At 37.3% G+C, this 18,646-nt stretch overlaps 1 protein-coding gene across 3 annotated transcripts; it reads right to left on the reverse strand.

Moving 5' to 3' along the window:
- Window positions 1-2,795: 2,795 nt before the first annotated feature.
- Window positions 2,796-16,784, reverse strand: LOC6043555 (probable pseudouridine-5'-phosphatase). Of its 3 annotated transcripts, none has more exons than XM_038263252.1 (5): window positions 16,590-16,784; window positions 9,166-9,305; window positions 3,768-3,986; window positions 3,300-3,532; window positions 2,796-3,190 (listed from the first exon to the last, which is right to left on the reverse strand). In XM_038263252.1, exons 2-5 carry the CDS (start codon window positions 9,290-9,292, stop codon window positions 3,014-3,016), a joined length of 756 nt encoding a protein of 251 aa, XP_038119180.1. In that variant the 5' UTR covers window positions 9,293-9,305; window positions 16,590-16,784; the 3' UTR covers window positions 2,796-3,013. The 3 variants fall into 3 exon arrangements, with proteins under 3 accessions (XP_038119180.1, XP_038119179.1, XP_038119181.1); XM_038263251.1 differs by lacking the exon at window positions 3,768-3,986 and adding an exon at window positions 4,097-4,315; XM_038263253.1 differs by lacking the exons at window positions 3,768-3,986; window positions 9,166-9,305; window positions 16,590-16,784 and adding exons at window positions 4,097-4,315; window positions 8,541-9,152.
- Between the last annotated feature and the right edge of the window lie 1,862 nt (window positions 16,785-18,646).

The following is an 18,646-nucleotide window of genomic DNA, read 5'->3' on the forward strand; positions in this document are numbered from 1 at the left end:
TTAAGGATTTAAAAATAATATCTTTTTGTTCTCTTGATTGTTCTTATTTTATTTTTATTTTTTTTTATTGATATCTTTGATTTTTGTTTTCAGATTTTTTTAATTTTTGATTTAAAAATTTCGGATCTTTTGATTTCTTTTTTAATATGATTTTTTTTTGGTTTTTTAATACTGTTTTTATTTATTTTTTCCTCATTTCTGTATAATCTAATTTTGAAAGTTGGACTGCCCATAATTGAAAATTCGGCTATTATGCCAAATCAAGTATTCCGAGAAAAACGCGTTTTAGTGTTTGTCACAAAATCTCTGTCAAGGCAATTTCCCGTAAGAGTGGCATATTAGCCGTTTGGTTTTTCGCATCGGCAGCCAAGTCTAAACACTATTTCAGTGAAATTCAAGTTCCAGAAGATGCGTTGGAACATCCTCTACCACCTGGTGCTAATATCTCGTTTTTGCCAAAAGTGGATATTAGCCGTTTTTTCAATGGTGGACAGTGGAGCTGTAATTTTTGAATGTTTTGATTTTTTTATTTTTCTTCAAGAACCACCTTCACCCTGTGTGCGCTAGTAATATGTATTTTTTAGTTGAACGTAAATCCAAATCAAATCCAAATTATTTGATTTTTAAACCTAAACATTGCAAACAAGCTACGCGCTTTTCATCGTGACCCTTTTCTTAAGCATTTTTAAATGGAGTGCTGCGTTCCTTTCGGACTGACCAATTTAAAAATTAAAAATTATCAATGTTGCAAAGTTTTGCCTGGAAGACATTCAAATACACCATCAAGGGCGAATTTTTTAAAAGAAATGAAATTTTGTAGTAATATTTTTAGGATCATCGAAATTCCCTGACCCAGCATAAAATTCCCTGACTTTCCCTGACTTTTCCAGGTCAAATAAAATTCCCTGACAATTCCAGGTTTTCCCTGACTTTTCCAGAAATCGACACCATGTTGAAGAGAGTTTTATCCTACCGTGGTCCAAACTGCTATGCTGTAGCTATCTTGAAGAGCTCTTGTAGAACTCCTGGAAAAAAATGTTACTTGGGAGGGTTGCCAGATTATCCATGTTGTGGACTCGTTGGAAAGGGTTTTCGATTACCTAACCAACGATGGGTCGGATGATGGATCCAGACATCGTTTGCATAATCGAGATTCGGCTTCAAAAAAGTACATAAATATCACTTAAGTGGTCATAACTCGAGACAAGGTTGCCAGATCTTCAATGTTGTGGACTCGTTGGAAAGGTCTCTTGATTACCTAACCAACGACGGGTCGGTCGGATGATGCAACCGGACATCGTTTGCATGCATATAAATGAGATCCGGATGTATGTGAAAACACATTTTTATACTTAACTTTTGAACTAGTTATCTAAACTTCAAACAATTCAATAGCGATGTACGGCTCTTTGGTCCAGGCACGGTCAAAACGGCATTTTATGTTTTCATACGACTTTTGGAATGTTAAGCTAGATTTTTGAAACTTCTTACTATTTTTCTCAAATAGCCAAACTAACCACCTTTCTTTTGCGTCTAAGACAGCTAAAATCGGATGAATTTACGCGGAGATATGATTTTTTGAAAAAAAGTGGTTTTTGCGAAAAATGACGAAAATTGCCATTTTTCGAACCACCCTAGCACGATGTAGGTCACCCTAATGGTCAAACAAAAACAAATTTGGAACACTTTTATGATAATTTGTCAATAGCATGCCAAAAGTAGCTTTTCTGTCGGCCTTACTATTTTTAGAACCTTTATTAGGACATTATCTAGTAAAAGTAGTACTTTTTGAACAAAAAACTTCATTCCAAGACTATTTTGTCCAGAGCAGCAAAACACTGCCTCCAAATGGCCTGTTTCATAATTGTGGGATGTTATTGTGCCTCCCACAATTGTGGAACACCTGAATTTAACTGATATTTTCACAAAAAAAAGTTATCAAATCATGTATAAAACATCACTAATCTTGAGTTTCATTGGTTTCAGTGTGTGAAGTCATTATTTGGTAATAAATATGTACTCCTGGAGAGATCCAAAGTTTGTTTACATTCGTAAGAAAAAAGTGTTCCGTTTTTGTAGATTTCAAGGGTCAAAGTAATTCTTCAAAAACTTCATATAAAAGTTAAAATTAGCAGATGTTCGATACAGCATTCGAAAGATCGCAAGAAAACCTTTGAAATGAAGGTAAAAGCGAATCATTAAGTTCAATTATCGATTTGCTATGATTTTTTGAACATTGGCCGATCTGGAAACCGTTCCGAATATGTGGGATGACTGTACTGCCGCTCGAAGCTAGTCCGTCCCATATGTAATTTCGTCAATTTTTAGGTAATGATGCAGTTCGGTTCAAAACCATGTAAACTATCAGAAAAACCAATAAAATTTGGTACTTTGTTCTAGAAAACCGGAGAAAATCCACATTTTCGTGAAATTCCAACACGTAGCCTTAATCTAAGAGCAAAATTATCCGTTCGACGCAGTGGTGAACGCAGAACGCTGTGCCAGTTCGATTTTTCCATCAACTGTCAGTCGAACAATCTGCAGAGGTTGCTTTGTTCAATGGTATGATGACAGGCGCAAAATTTTGCGTTTGCGTTCAGTCCTGACGGACAATCTTTTTCTTACCTTTATGGGCGGGACAAATTTGACATGCGTTTTTCTCGGCTTGCTGATTTTACATATGGGACGGACCCGATTAGAGCGGCAAGCGTCAGCAATACCTGTTGATACTTTTAAAGTCACGACTACAACGGGCAAGGGACTTTCTTTCCAAAAACATAACAAATCTGCCACACTTTAGTTACATTTAAAATATATTAATTCTATAGCTTATCGCTTCAGCATGCATGCATCACGCGTTGATTTGTACGCATAAAAATAACGGTAGCTCGATTTACCTTTAAAAAACGATACTGTCTAAAACTTGTATTGTGTATGTTTAGTAGTGTACTGCGTGGGTGTTTGTTGTGGAGAAGTCTTCCTATACATATAAGTAGAGATGCGTGTGATGTGGTTACTCGAAGGCGGGCAGCCCAAACTGTTCGGGCTTGAACTCCTCGAGCGAGTCCAGGACCACCGTGGCGTGCTTCCGCTGCTCTTCGCTGATGTGCGGATCGGGAACCATCACGACCTGCATGCCGGCGGAAACGCCCGCCGTGACGCCGTTCGGGGCGTCCTCGAACACAAGGCACTGTGGATGGTTAAAAAAATTATAAGAAAATTGAACTTAATGGAGACGCAGTATACTTTAGTTAATTTCAAAATACCATGCGTCTCCTTGATTTACAAAAAAAACTCACCTGATCTGGTTTGGGGCTGTCCGGGAAGCGTTTGGCCGCCACCAGGAAGATGTCCGGCGCCGGCTTACCCTCCTTGACTTCCGCGTCCGACGAACCCATCACCTTGTGGTTGAACAGCGCAAACAGCTCCTGGTGATTTTTGATTTTGACCTCGACGGAGTCCGCCCCCGAGCTGGTGGCCAGGGCGATGGGAATGTTGTGCTGGTGCAGATGCCGGACCAACCGCTCGGCACCTACAGGGAGGGAGGCAAAGCAGCACTTGCTAGGTTATGGTTGTTCGATTTCGGGGGTACTTACGGGGCGCGCGCGCCTGTGATCTAGGCTGATCGGCTAATGAAAGGATAAAGTGGGGGAGGTTGGGGATGGTTTTTGGGAGTTGGAAAAGGAATCTTTCTAGCAAAACACACAGAGAAAATTGGTTCAAGCACGTGAAGCTGATGACAATTTTTAATCTAATTCAGCCGATACCTTTCAGCAAGGGCGCACCGCCCAGTTCGAGCAGCTGTTTCTCGCGGAACTTTTTCAAAAAGTCGTCCACTGTACAGGACAGCTTCAGATCGTTCACAATGATCGAGACGGTGCGCTGCTCGGTCGTTCCGAGGACCCGCATGCGGGTGGCCCACGGGTACGGCGAGTTGTACGATTTGCACACGTCGCCCAGAATGCGCTCGTAAATTTTCTCCGTGTCTGTGTTGGAAAGAGCAATGTGGAAGAGAGAGAGAGAGAAAGAAAGAAAAAAAAGACAAAACAAGAAAGAACCGATTAGCCAAATCATGCGCCAAGGAACGTCGGAATACCTGGCATCAGCTGGGCGTTGGACATCAGCTGGTTAATTTTCTCGGTGGAAACCTGGACGTACTCTTCGGGGGTCATCGGCAGGTCCAGCGCCTTGACGATGGCCGCCGCGGCCGGGTCACGCTGCAGACCCATGACCGACTGTTTAATTTCCCACGTGAACGTTTTGCCGTACGGATCGGCGATGCTTTGCGTGACCTCCGTGTACAGCTTTTCGGTGTCTGGATTTTAGCGGGGATTTTGATTGATAAAAATACAGAAGACAGACTCTATTATGCGCATTTCAATGGAGCATTTCCATTCGAGCAGTTTTTGTTTTTTTCTACAATGTATTCCTTACGGGAGAACTGTCATTTCTACCACTCGAATCCGGTGCTCCATTCTAATCTAATCTAATCTAATCTAATCAGACCCTAGCGCAGCCAATCTTTCGAAGGGATCCTGGAGAGTGCCTTAGGTTAGATGACGCCTAGCACTCTTCTTGTCATTTATTAACATTTGTAGTGCGCCATTGCATTAGAATACATTGAAACATCACAAGCGTTAAAGCGGCCAGGCCTACTGCGTAAAGCCGTATCGCAGAGATGATTCGTAATTGGGTTGAGTTTGAGCACTGAGTGTTCGAACAACAACACAATTCTGAATCGACAGGGGAGGAAGAAGCGTGGGGACACACCACCATACGCTCCGAGATTTGGTTGTATTCGTTGGGAGCACCATGCTAAGAAGGTTTGGTACTCCGGGACCCTCTGGGATGGGACATTGTATTTCCACGAATGCCCTGGACACTATTTGCCGTGGTTAAAGCGCCACAACTCGCTCCCACTCGAATCCGGTGCTCCATTGTGCAAAGAACTTCAAATACGAAGTGCTTCAATATGATTTGAGAATAGGTACTCTACACAAATTTAAAACCTGTTTAAAGTAGCCCGTGTGAATTGTTATTGTTGTTGTTAATTCTTTATTTCTGGCAGCTTTAACCTGTGCGGTCATTCGCTGCCCCCTGTTAATTGGGTTTGACTCAAATTTCGGTGTTTTAAAGACACCCAGGAGTGAGCAAACTTATACTTATTTTTGAAAATCTGATTCTGAATAAAACAACAGTTCAAATCCAGTATATTTATAATTAAACGTATCAAACAATTTGTTTAACTAATGCATTCGAAACTGCACAGAAAAAAATTTTGGTAATATTCAGCCCATAACTAAGGTATTATGTACAATTCAGGGTTGCGAATGAGCGAGCGAGCAAGAATCCGTGCTCGCTCATTTATGAGCATGAGGACTTAACAGGTAGCTCGTGCTCGCTCATGCTCAACGCATGCGCTCGCGCTCAATGAGCGCTCATCAGTAAATCAGGTAGATTTTTAGTATTGTTTATAAATCTGGCACAGGCCAATTGGATTGCCACTTTTGAAGATAATTTCATCGCGAAAAAGGGACATGAACTCATCAAAGTTGAGCAATTCACTACGAAATCGGTCTTTTTTCTTTAATTTTAATTTTTGTATTTTTTAATCCGGATGAAAATTTTGGTATTTAAAATCAAGACTAACATTTCTAATAGGCGTAATATTGAATGTTTGGTCCGTTTGAAATGTTAGTCTTGATTTTAAATTTTTGAAAATACTTTTTTCGAAAAGTTCGGAAAATTTCATGAATGTTTCATATCTTGACATTGTAAATCGGACCATTAATTGCTGAGATATCGACATTAGAAAATGGTGTGTTGTTTTGGTGGGACTTAGAAAACATCAATTTTCCAGTTTTTAAACCTTTGCATGGCAATATCTCAGCAACTAAGGGTCGTATCAACAAAGTTCAAAAATGCAAAATATAGAGAATTTCATCAGCTTTTCAAAAAAAATTTTTCAAAGTGTGCAAACATGTGCACTAATTTAAAAAAAATGACAAACTGCGACTTTTTTTCAAAAAAATCACCTAAATATGGATTTAACTTGAAAACGGTGCACTTAATCAAAATTTCACTAAAGTACTTTTTGATTGCAAATTTGATTTTACATCAAAAAATGAAGTTAAAAAAATTTTGCGACCAATATTTAGATTTTTTTGAAAAAATTAGTATTGATTCAAAAATTTATAACTCGCTCAATGATTTTTTGCACAACCTGGAAATTTCTGAAAAGTTGGCATTTTATGTCCTCTGAAACATATCAAAAAATTAAAAAAAATAAAAATAGTGTTTTTGTGCAAATCAAGTTTTAGTGATAAAAAGTTAAATAAAAAATCACCAATTTTTTTACTGTGTATCATTTTTTCCAGTGTAGTCCGTATCCATACCTACAACTTTGCCGAAGACACCAAATCGTTCAAAAAATTCCTTCAAAAGATACAGATTTTTGAATTTTCACATTTCATTTTTGTATGGACAGCTGCCAAATTTGTATGGAAAATAATATGAACGAACGAATGATGCAAAATGGCTTCTTTAGGCATACCGAAGGCACCAAAAAAGTTTCAGTCGGATTAAAAAATACAAAAAAATAAAATTAAAGAAAAAAGACCGATTTCGTAGAGAATTACTCAGTAGGGCTGGTTGTTTCAATTGTTGGTATACATTTTCGAGTGTTCTCGGATATATGAGCAACTCTCTACACAGAAAAAAATGATGGTAATATTCATCAGGAAATGGTGAGTCATGATTTTTTGAAAAATAGTGATTTTTGAAAAAAATCGAATTATTATGCAAACACAAATTGCTTCAAAAAGATTGCAAAAATATCTGTAATACTTTGTTTCGCTGTATGCTCAAATTAAAATAAGGCTTTAGGACCACGTTTAGGACTCAATTATTTAACAGAAAAAAAATCATACAGCGTGGAACGTTTGTAAGTTTCCAAGTGGTTTGCGGATGGTTTATAGTAGAATTTTATTATTATTTGTATGTGGACACTTGTTTGAACGAAACAACCACGTGAGAAAGAATGATTCTCAAAAAAACAAAATTTCATGCGGAAATGTTTTTGAGGGGTTACATACATGTAAATTTCATCTATTATCAAAACAAATTTGAAGACATTTGGCTGTTTCATTTCCGAGATATAGCTATTTGAAGTTAGCAGTTTCAAAAAACGGGTGCCACGATATATCAACACTGCCTTGACCAAATCGGCTCAAAATTTTGGTAAAGACTCGTTAAACCGGTCCTGTGTGCATGACGAAGGCCGATTTTCGAAAAGATTATTTTAAAAAAAGATAAAAATATTTTTGTGTGTTTTGTGTGTTTTGTGTCCTCTAAACCTTAACCCTGAATTGCCACGTTCAAAAAACTGATTTTTTATGGTTTGCTCAGATGCTTTCTATAAATTTGGTCGTTGAAGGCGTAGATTACGAGATAAAATTTCGGTGTCTTCGACAAAGTTGCTTGGATTGGCAACCTCAACTTTTTTCTAGAAGACAAAAAAAATCCCAAAAATAATCCTGAAAAGTTTCGATTTTCAAAATCACCCTAATCGTGAACTACCCTAATTTTCAACCAAGCCAAAAGTTGCCCCTTTTTATTTACAACAACTCTTCTCAAGACACCAAAGCTCCAAAACTTCACTATTTTTCGGAAAATCCGTTTTCCACTTAATTTTTGCGATCTGGACCACTGTGCAATGGATCAAAAATAAAGCAAATTGAAAAAGTGATTTTGTTTGAAAAATTCCAATGAAATTGTATTGGTGAAACCCATCAGCAAATCTAAGAACAATCCATTTTTTTTTATCAAAACTTTCGCATTAAATATCTAAATTTATTGTATCGACCAGTGTATCCCGTTTATCTTGCCACGTGCCAATCGCGTGTGCAATTTGGTGATTGGCGATAGCTTGAAACAAACTTGTTCATTGATATACATATTGGTTTAGCTTTTGTTCGGCGATATTCGGCAAGATGGATGGCATGAAAATTAGCTTTTTTGGAAAGAGTTGTATTTGTATGCCCCGAGAGAGAGAACGGGGTTTGGTGCCATGTGCGTGCAAATACTGATAAGGTGCAAGTTCACCTTTCCCATTGTGTTCTAGTTTAGTATGAGTGAGGAAAGTATCATTTTGGTGTTGCTAATTGGTGCAATTATCTCTCAGTGCACATTGTAATGCTTTGAAATAACCAATCTGTTTTTTTACAGTAGGATGCAAAGCGCAGTGAGTAATTTTGAGCTCAACGACCCTCCTAGCATTGGGAACGTTTTAACTACAAATTGAATAAAACCCGTACCGTCAACTGGGGCGAATTGGGATAGCAGTTTTAACCATGTTAGAGCACAATATTTTGATATTTCTGGTTGATTTCGGATAGAACAGACTCAGACCAAAAAAATGTGTACATCCATTTCCAAATTTAAAACCTTTAAGTGCTCTAAACACTGCTGTCCCTATTCAGACTATAGTCCCGATTCACCCCAGATGACGGTAAGTTTGATATTTAAAATTTTGCATTCACCCTGGAACACCACGCGTCTCCACTCCATGAAGCTCAGCTTTCTGGCAGTTGGCCAAAGCCAATTTCAAAATGATCATCATCAGCTGAGTTCCCTCTCCAGAACAACAACAATACCTTGGCGATGTCTGACGCAATAAAACATCAATACTGAACGCTGTATAGCGGTGTACAGTTATACAGCTTTTCCAGCATCACACTGCAACCCGTCGTACGATTTGCAAAACTTAAGGTGCAGTTGTGCACATGCACCAAGGTCATCGCGTAAAGGAATTTTCCGACACTTCCGCTCACTGCACTGCAAGTCGGTTGCTTTCTGTTGGTTCGATAAAATATCACGCACAAACTAACAAACTCATACACTGGACCAGGAAAGTTAAACGAGACTGCACCCGTTTCCGATGTTGAAGTTGATAACAAAACGTGAACACTGATAACTACAGACTACAGGTATGAAATAAAACCACACTAAACTATAGATCACACTAAACTAGTGGTACGTCGGTCCCACGTGTGTGTACTGGCGTGCAATGTGAGCGTGGTTTCAACCGAGAAGAAGAAACAGTGAAGTGGTGCTGCCAGCGGTGCACACAGAATCCGGATTTCCGGAAGAATCCTCCGGACTCACCAAGCAGCAGCCCGTCCATGTCGAAGATGCAGTGGGTAACCTTCCGGAAGTTGCTGGCCATCCTGGTTGCTGTTGAAGTTGCTCCGCTCGCGCCAAGAACCGAACCCGAACTGAAGAGCCGACTCATTTTCACCTAGAAGCTAAGCGCGTCGAAGGGGGGAAGGAAAAAAGAATCAAAGTGAGAGCATATTGGACACACAGACGGGAGAGAGAGAAAGAGAGTGGTAGTTAGTTAGTAGATAGGTCATCGTAGTAGGCTGGTTTGGGCCACGCGTCTAGTAGACACGCCGCTTGAAGGTGATGGACAGCAGCGGCGTCGCGACGTCGACTTTACAAGGTGGTGGCTACTCATTTTAATTTCAAATATTTTTTCGGATTTTGAGTTGAATCATAAAAATTTTAATGTAATGTTTAATGTAAAGCATGCCCGGAAAACTAAGGATCGAGCTAAGGATTCTATCGAGGTTTTTAAGCGAAGATGGCGTTCGAATGGTGAACACCCGAAATGTCAAAATCACGCAGTGGTACCAACATTACGGAACAAGTGTGCCATGGCATGACAGCCATATTTTTTTTGCTACTGCGCGATTTTGACATTTCGGACGTTCACCATTCGAGCGCCATCTTCGCTTTAAAACTTGGATAGTTATATTCATTGTTTCAGCAAAATTAGCTAGAATTTTCAATCACTTTTGTATAGCTTATTTATATGCAAACTGAATACTAATATTGTATATATTTTCAAAAAATAAATCTTGAAAAGTAGAAAAAGATAATAAACCAAATTAAAAGGACTTGTCAATCAAAAACTTGCTTACAGTACAGGGGTTGCGATTGTCCACGGTACACACATGGACGGGTTGGTGATTTGAGATTTACAAAAAGTGTCCACGTGGTTTATGGATTATCCCAAACAATGTTAACAGCACCAACGGGGTCAAAACTTACGCGAAGCACCAAGGGAGTCAAGGAAGTTGGAAATTCAACTTCATCCATCTGTATCCCGGCAAAAACTCTACCGATTTGAATCTTTCGACTTCGATCTAGAAGGATATCAAGAATCATCTACAACAAGGTAGATCCAAAACAGATGCGTCTACGCTAAGTTACAATGGAATGGCATTTTCAACTTTTTTTTCCAATGGTCCTAAGAGCCAGTGAATTTACATTTCCACCTTTTTTTACCCCGTTGGTATTACAAGTGTTAAAGTGTTTATAACTTGAAAACGGTGCACGATATCAAATTTTAGTTAATAATTTATTGTAAATTTGATTTCAGCGATTCCACGTCAAACCAACAGGAATCAGGTCAAAAGTACTCCGATTTGGCTCAAATTTGGCATAAAAGTTACTGGGCCAAAATAATAAGACAAATATTTTGTACTCGCAAAAAAAATTTGGAAAAAACATAACTCCGGAAAGGCTGAGCCAATTTTAGCTCATCACTTTCAAAAGAAAGGTGATTAGTGGGGATTTAAATGAAAAAAAAAAACGTAACTGAAGCACCATTCGTCTCCATCAAAATGTACTGAGAACTCATTTCTATGGAGAAGCATGATACTTTTAGTTCTATTGATACAGTCATGCCTCGGTTTTGCACGCCTCGGTTTTGCACTGCCCCGGTTTTGCATCGTTCAGCTGCCTCGATTAAGCACGGCCCAGTGCTTAACTGAAGCACAGAGCTTATGGGTTTTTGGCTATATGGGAGACATTGGCTTTAATCTTATGAAAAATCATGCAAACATCAAAAAATTATAGTGTTTTGGAATCGGGATGATTATCCATTAAAATTATTATTTCATGAAAATTTTCACAAAAATACGTATTTTTCCTGTATTTTGAATATGCATTTTTTTTTCTCTAAAGAATCCAAAAATATATTGTTATTGGAATATGGGTATCAAATGATCAGCTTTTTTCATACATTTCGGATATAATAACAAAATTTTTAGAAAATACTCCAAATTTTCACAAAACTACGTTTTTTCGAAAAAAAAATACTCAAAATTTCAATTTTACAATATGGGTACAGTCATCCCTCATATTCGGAACAGTTTACAGATCGACCAGTGTTCAGGGTTGGTATTTTCTCATTTCCTCGCCGATGGCCGAGGGCTTTTAGATATCGTCCCTCGCTCAAATCATCAAATTTTCGGCGTTCTCCCAAAACTGCATCAAGAGAGCGAAGCGAAAACGACGCCGATGAAATAGCGAGCAACGAACAAACGGATCGTAAGACGGAAAAAAAATCTCTCACACAGCCAGTCCCCTCGCTCAAAAAGCAAGAGAAAGAGCAATCGTGAAATTCTCTCGCCCGTAAGCCCTGTAGAAATGAGTTCATTTGTGTGCGTGAGCTCCAGTGTATATATACAGCAATTTCGTGTGCGTGTCTCCGGTTGGAACGATAGTTCCATCCGAGCCAGCGATAGGGTATTTCTCGTCGATGTGATGGGCTTTCGATATTCGCGATAGCAAGCCGACCATCACTCGGCTGCGAAAGAGAAGAGAAGTTTTAAGAGACGAGGAACGCACCGAAATATGCATCAATGATAGTGCGATGGTGATGGTTTACCTACCCTGCCAGTGTTCGAAAAATCATAGAAAATCGATAATTGAACATAATGACTTGCTTTTACCTGCATGTCGACGTCGTCGTGCTATCTTGTCGCACCCGCCATTTTGACGTTCCGAGAAAAACGCGTTTTAATGTTTGACCTTGAATATTCAAAAACGAGAGCACGCAATGTAAACAATAACAAACACGTTTTGTTAGGCTCACCATTCTCTGCATTGTCCCAAAGTTTGGTTGAAGTTGGTTGCTGGAGTCCCGAGTTATAATTACAAATGTTTACGGTAGTCTAGCTTGTACGTGCGACAAACGCATCCTGACTTTCCTGGCCTGAAATCCCTTTGGCCTTTTGTCGCACTTACATCAATTTTCATGGAGTGACAAGATAGCACGACAAGATTGAAACTAATTTCATATGTAAAGTGACAAAAATGCACGGAGTTTTTTCGGTTTTTGTTGAATATCTCAGGATTGAAATCGAATTTTGGGGATCTGTGAAGGTCAAAAGGTGAGGCATTGTAAGCTGCACAAAATGGCGTTCTTAACTCAATTTAGCCCAAAATGCACGTACGACAAGTTAGCACGATGGCGACGATGTGAAAGCTTTTCTTGCAATCTTTCAATTAATGTTTTGACCGGCTGTAATTTTTTACGTTTTATATCAAGTTTTCAAAGAAAAACATTGACCCTTGAAATCCACTAATTCGGAACACTTTTTCTTATGGATGTAAACAAACTTTGATTCTCTCCAGGACTACATATTTTCTACAAAATAATGACTTCACACACTGGAACCAATGAAACTCAAGCTTAGTAATGTTTCATAAATGGTCTAATAACTTTTTTTTGATAAAATATCAGTTAAATTCAGGTGTTCCACAATTGTGGGAAGCACAACAACATCCCCCAATTATGGAACAGGCAATTTGGAGGCAGTGTCTTGCTGTTCTGAATAAAAAAAGTCTTGAAATTAAGTTTTTTGTTCAAAAAAAACTTCTTTTTCTAGTGAAATAGCAAGAGAATGTCTAAATAAAGGTCCTAAAAATAGAAAGGTCGCCAGGAAAGATGCATTTGGCATGCTATTGACAATTTAACACAAAAGTGTTCCGAATTTGTGGGTGTTCCGAATATGTGGGATGACTGTATCAAACGACCGGGATTTTTTCATACATTTCGAAAGTAACAACAACATTTTTAGAAAATTCTCAAAATTTTCACAAAACTACGTATTTTCGAATAAAATACTCAAAATTTCCGTTTTTACAATGTGGGTATCAAACGATCCGGATTTTTTCATTTATTTCGAATTTAATAACAATATTTTTTTGAAAATACTCAAAATTTTCACAAACTATGTATTTTTGTAAAACTTTTCAAAATTTCAGTTTTAACAATATGGGTATCAAATAATCAAATAATTTTTTTTAAAAAATATGTAGTTTTGTGAAAATATTGAGTATTTTCAAAAAATATTGTTATTACATTCGAAATATATGAAAAAATCCCAATCGTTCTCACACCCACATCGTAAAAACGGAAATTTTGAGTATTTTTTTTAGAAAATACGTAGTTTTGTGAAAATTTGGAGTATTTTCAAAAAAAAATGTTATTACATTCGAAATGTATGAAAAAATCCCGATCGTTTGATACCAACATTGTAAAAACGAAAATTTTGAGTATTTTATTCGAAAATACGTAGTTTTGTGAAAATTTTGAGTATTTTCTGAAAATGTTGTTATTACATTCGAAATGTATGAAAAAATTCCGATCATTTGATACACATATTGTAAAAATTTAAATTTGGAGTTTTTTTCAAAAAGACGTAGTTTTGTGAAAATTTTGAGTATTTTCTAAAAATGTTGTAATTACATCCAAAATATATGAAAAAAAAACCTGATCATTTGATACTTATATAACAATAATAATATATTTATGGTTTCTTTAGAGAAAAAACATGCATTTTCAAAACACATGAAAAATAGTATTTTTGTGAAAATTTTCATGAAATAATAATTTTAATGGATAGCTGACATCATTCCGATTTCAAAACACTATAATTTTTTGATGTTTGCATGATTTTTCGTACGATTAAAGCCAATGTCTCCCATATAGCCAAAATCCCATATCCTCTGTGCCTCGGTTATGCACGCCTCGGTTTTGCATCCCCCATATGCGTTGCTTAACCGAGGCATGACTGTATACCGAAATCAGATTTTTTTTATTCAGAAGTTTTATATTTGTGTGAAAAGTCGAATTAAAAAAATAAGTAATTTATCTAAGAATGTAACTGTTTTTCTGAGCGGACGTAATCAATATCAATCCTTTCTCAAGATTCAGATTTTTTACTATTTACAGTATGTAAAAAAAGTATTTACACCCCATGGGCACAATGCACATTTGTGATGAAACATGTCTGGAGTTTTTTTTTTTTTTTTTTTTGAAAAGATCCAATAAACCAAATTTCCAGTTTTTGCTTTTTGGGTGTTTTTGAAACCGCCTTGAGTCAGGGGTATTAAAAAACACCCAAAAAGCAAAAACTGAAAATTTGGTTTATTGGAGCTTTTCAAAAAAAAACTCCAGATGTAAACAATTTAAAGTTTGACGGGAACTTAGTACTACGTTTCGTTCAGAAACTCATGCCGAATATTTTGCTACAAAAAGCTCACGAAAAGATGATTTCTATAAAAAGTTATGTAAAAAATACTACTACAAAAATCAAAAATGGTGCAAAAAAAGCTTGTACACCTTTCGCAAAATTAACATAAATAAAGCTATTGGTTGACAAATCACCATAAATCCAAACAGCATGATTCGAAAAAAAGTTCTCCGATCGAGCTCAATTTTTTTCCTGGGGGTTCCTTGGCCGAAATAATTAGACCCGTATTTTTTTTGTTTGGCCATTAGGGTGACCTACGCCGTGTTAGGGTGGTCCGAAAAATTGCCATTTTCGTCATTTTTCGCAAAAACCACTTTTTTCAAAAATCATATCTCCGCGCAATTTCATCCGATTTTAGCTGTCTTAGGAGCAAAAGAAAGATGATTAGTTTGGCTATTTGTGAAAAATAGTAAGAAGTTCCAAAAATCTAGCTTAACATTTGAAAAGGTCGTATGAAAACTTAAAATGCTGTTTTGAAGGTCTCGGGACCAAAGAGCCTATGTCTAAAAATATTTTTATCAGATTCCTCGGAAAATTTTATATAATATATCCAAAAATGGTGAAGTTATGTTTTCAATACTCTGAGATACGATTTTTTGAAAATAAAAACTGGATTTTTCGACGCGCCACGCCAAGTTGCGTATTTCAATTACGTAGTTAGTAAACTTTATATTCAATCCAATTTTTTTAATCAGTCAAGGATGCCTATTTGGAGTTGGAAGACTGGATTCATGGTGATTTGTCAACAAATAACTTTGTTTATGTTAATTTTTCGAAAGGTGTACAAACTTTTTTTTGCACCTTTTTTGATTTTTGTAGTGGTATTTGTTATATATCTTTTTATAGAAATCATCTTTTCAGCAGCAGTAGCAAAATGTTTTGTTTTGATTTTTGATAAAACAAAACAAGGCCTAAAAGCATCCGATTTTTTTTTCTGAGAAATCGACCATCTCGAGCCATCTTTACTTATAGCCTCCACACCAAAATTTTAAAATTTTATTTTTTATTTTGTTTTAGATAAGCGGATGAACAACGAATTACGTAATTCTGTTAGTTCGAAAACAAAACGAGAACTTGAGCCTGAAAATAGTGCATCACTTTTTAGTCGTCCGTCGAAATCGCACAATTTTTGCACAATTCGATTAAAAAATTTCTCGAAAATTTTCAGATTTGTCTACGCGTCCAGTTCTTTTAACTATTTGAAAAAAGATAAATTTGAAGATATTTCCTAAATGTGTAGCACTTCCAATCGATATTTGAGCTTCACAAACGGGGACGGAAATCGTTACAGATTTTGGTAAGAAAAAGTACGTAAATACAGTTTTCCAAAAAAGCCACTATGATCTCTCACTAAGGAAAAACAAAAAAAGTGCAAAATAATAATAATGAGTTGAAAAAATACAAGTTTAACCGCTTAATCTCCACCATGTTCAGCGATTCCGTTCAACGAAACGTTGATGGATAAAGAGTAAACGTCGTGATCCGGCGTCGACCGCGTGCTCACGCGGGACTCTCGGAAGTAGGTACATTTCCCTCTCTTTCTCCGTATAGTAGGCCGATTACAGACGCCAACGTCCGGATTTGGTGAACTTGAGAGCGCTGCGGCAGAGAAAATGATCGGTCAACGCAGTATGCAACGATTCTCTGAATGGGGACAAAAACATGAATGCCGTCGCTTGCTCGATTCAACAACACAGCCAGCTTTGTTTTCCCCCGATGTCAGCTCAGTTTATCCTACTTTGGTTGGTGTTGATGAGTTTTAGTAAAAGGTTGAACAACAAGCTTGAACTTTAATTATTGGGAGCGACAACAATGTAGCCACGCACTCGATGAATGAAGGGGTTCCGAGGCAGATGTACAAAATCGACTTATTGTGACAATTTCTGTATTTCATCAATCAAAGTTTACATTCAATTAAATAAGACGCACCTTTTGCTGACTAGGAAGCGGCTAGTGTTCAAGAAAACCAATAAAGAACAACCTTGCATAGTCATTGCTCTTCTGTTTACAATAATTTCCCCAGATTCATGGACACACAAGTCTTTAGTCGGCTTTCATAAACGTTAATACAATAAGACAAAGAAATCCACCGCCGTTCGAAGACAGTCACCCTTATAGCTTCCGCTTAAAATATTATGTCCAATTATATAACATTTAAATTCGCTACAATCAGCGGCATGATGGAGCGAATATTGTTACCTCGTTTGATTACTCGGAGTTAACGTTGTGTACGTGAACAAAGCTTTACCAGCTGTTTCGCCGATAAGAGACCCGGTCAAATTTGCTGAACTGATAACGCACTCGAAACACAACAAAAATCGCACGATTGGTGGAAAATTTGCATACACCACACGGGTTGTCAAAAAGTCAAGTTGGCAAGAGAACCAAAAAGCGTCACGGAGTGCCGAATCAAAATAACAACATAAACATACCGCTGGCAGTTCAGCTGATGGAGTGTTGTCAAAGTGACAGCGGTAGCTGTTACCCGTTGGTGAAAATATTTTATCAAGGTGTCTTGCCCCTAGTTTCGGACTATCATGCATATGTTAAAATTTTCAATGATGCAAACGATTAGAAAATATGGCATTTTGCTCGGATTTTGAACAAAACATTCATACAAATCAAGATAAAAATGATCTCTTTATTATGAACAATGTTGAATTTTCTGGAAACGTAAAAATCAAACTTAGCACCTTTAGTAATTATTAAACTCTAACCTACAAAATTTAATATCTCGCAAATGTAAGGAAAACATTAACAAAAATTAAAACCTCAAAATCCTTTGTTAAATTTTCTCAGGAACGCGATGGTCATGTCAAAACTGTTATTTAAATATGCATTCAGTATGAAATCAACTGACAAGCGTTAATCTGCGCAAAACTCGCTGAAAACTATTATTAATTTGAAAATAAACCGCGTCAATTTTTCTTTCCGAAATCAAATATATTGCAGTTTTGACCATGTTTATACTTTTGATTGGCTTCGGTTTAAACAGAAACAGAACACAAAATTAGTTATTCGCACGGTTATTCGGCTTCTAAATTTGATTTTTATGTGTTTTAAAACTGCTCTCCTATTCAGACTGATGTCCCGATTCGAATCAATTGACGTTACTGTAAGCAAACATGACATCGAGTATTTTTTTTTAAAAGAATACCAGGTTGTAGAGACTCCCACTGAGAATTTTGGCTCGAGTCTCGAGTCGATTAGGCTCGAAATCGAGTCTAAATCGACATGGGTCTCGAGCAGGGCTTGCGAAATTTCGACTTTGTTTGTGATACACCCTTACCAAAAAATCATGATTTTTTGAGTTCCAAATCCCACTTTTCATACGAATTTTTCAGTTTAACCCATATAACCATTTTTATGGTTGTAGTACCTGAACTCAAAAAATCGTATGAAAAGTGGGATTTGGAACTCAAAAAATCATGATTTTTGGTAAGGGTGTACTGCCCATGTTCGCATAAATGTTCCATATGCAAAAACAGCAAGCTGAGAAAAACGCATTTGAAGTTTGTCCCACACATAAGGCTACGTGTTAAGTTTTCGTGAAAAAACTGGATTTCCTCCTGATTTGTAGAACAAAGTACTGGATGTTATAGGTTTTTCGGAAAGAGCACACGATTTTGAACCAAACTGCATCATTAACTCAAAAACGATGAAAATGCATATAGGACATTTATGCGATCATGGACAGTGTAGCTAACAGAACACTCCAATCGTATTCACCACGGCAACCTGATTTTTACATTCTACTTTCGTTCGTTTCACACACAAAGGAATGAGTGTTACGCAAAGTAACTCACACAATCATTGACTTCCCTCCAGAAGAAAAATCACTTCGAGAGCGGTCGTTTGACATTCTACCGAAATTCCGATCATCTCTCCAATGATAGCAATCATATGATTTCTGTCACCAAGCAGCATACACTAGGAAGCGAGAGACAAAAACGAGAGAAAGAGAAAGAGCACGTTGTCTCGTTCGGGCGGCTGCTTGAGTGGTGCTCATTTTTCGTTCGTTTCGTCTTCGTGTTTACGATCAATCGACCGTCGTCAAGCAATGACGGTCATGATAGGCGTTGTGTGTCTGCGATCAAATATCATTTTGGGAAATGATCGCTGACAGAAAGTTCTATCGAATATCGAGCAGTCCCGTTCAGTGATAGATCCCTTTTCAAGTATTGGTCTCAAGCCAAAATTGTAAGTGGGCTAAAAAAATGGATGAAAACACGACCCCTTTTTGAGTGTGTTAGTCA

The sequence above is a fragment of the Culex quinquefasciatus genome, chromosome 3 (genome assembly GCF_015732765.1).
Source record: "Culex quinquefasciatus strain JHB chromosome 3, VPISU_Cqui_1.0_pri_paternal, whole genome shotgun sequence".
In the NCBI taxonomy this organism is placed as follows: Eukaryota; Metazoa; Arthropoda; class Insecta; order Diptera; family Culicidae; genus Culex; species Culex quinquefasciatus.

What these genes read in the sequence shown, in the direction of transcription:
- LOC6043555 (XM_038263252.1), bottom strand. Translation starts at nt 9,292, where the DNA reads ATGAGTCGGCTCTTCAGTTCGGGTTCGGTTCTTGGCGCGAGCGGAGCA. An exon ending in CATGGACGGGCTGCTGCTTG is followed by an intron (nt 3,987 to 9,165) that starts GTGAGTCCGGAG and finishes TTTCCAACACAG; the next exon opens with ACACGGAGAAAATTTACGAG. An exon ending in CGGTGCGCCCTTGCTGAAAG is followed by an intron (nt 3,533 to 3,767) that starts GTATCGGCTGAA and finishes CCCTCCCTGTAG; the next exon opens with GTGCCGAGCGGTTGGTCCGG.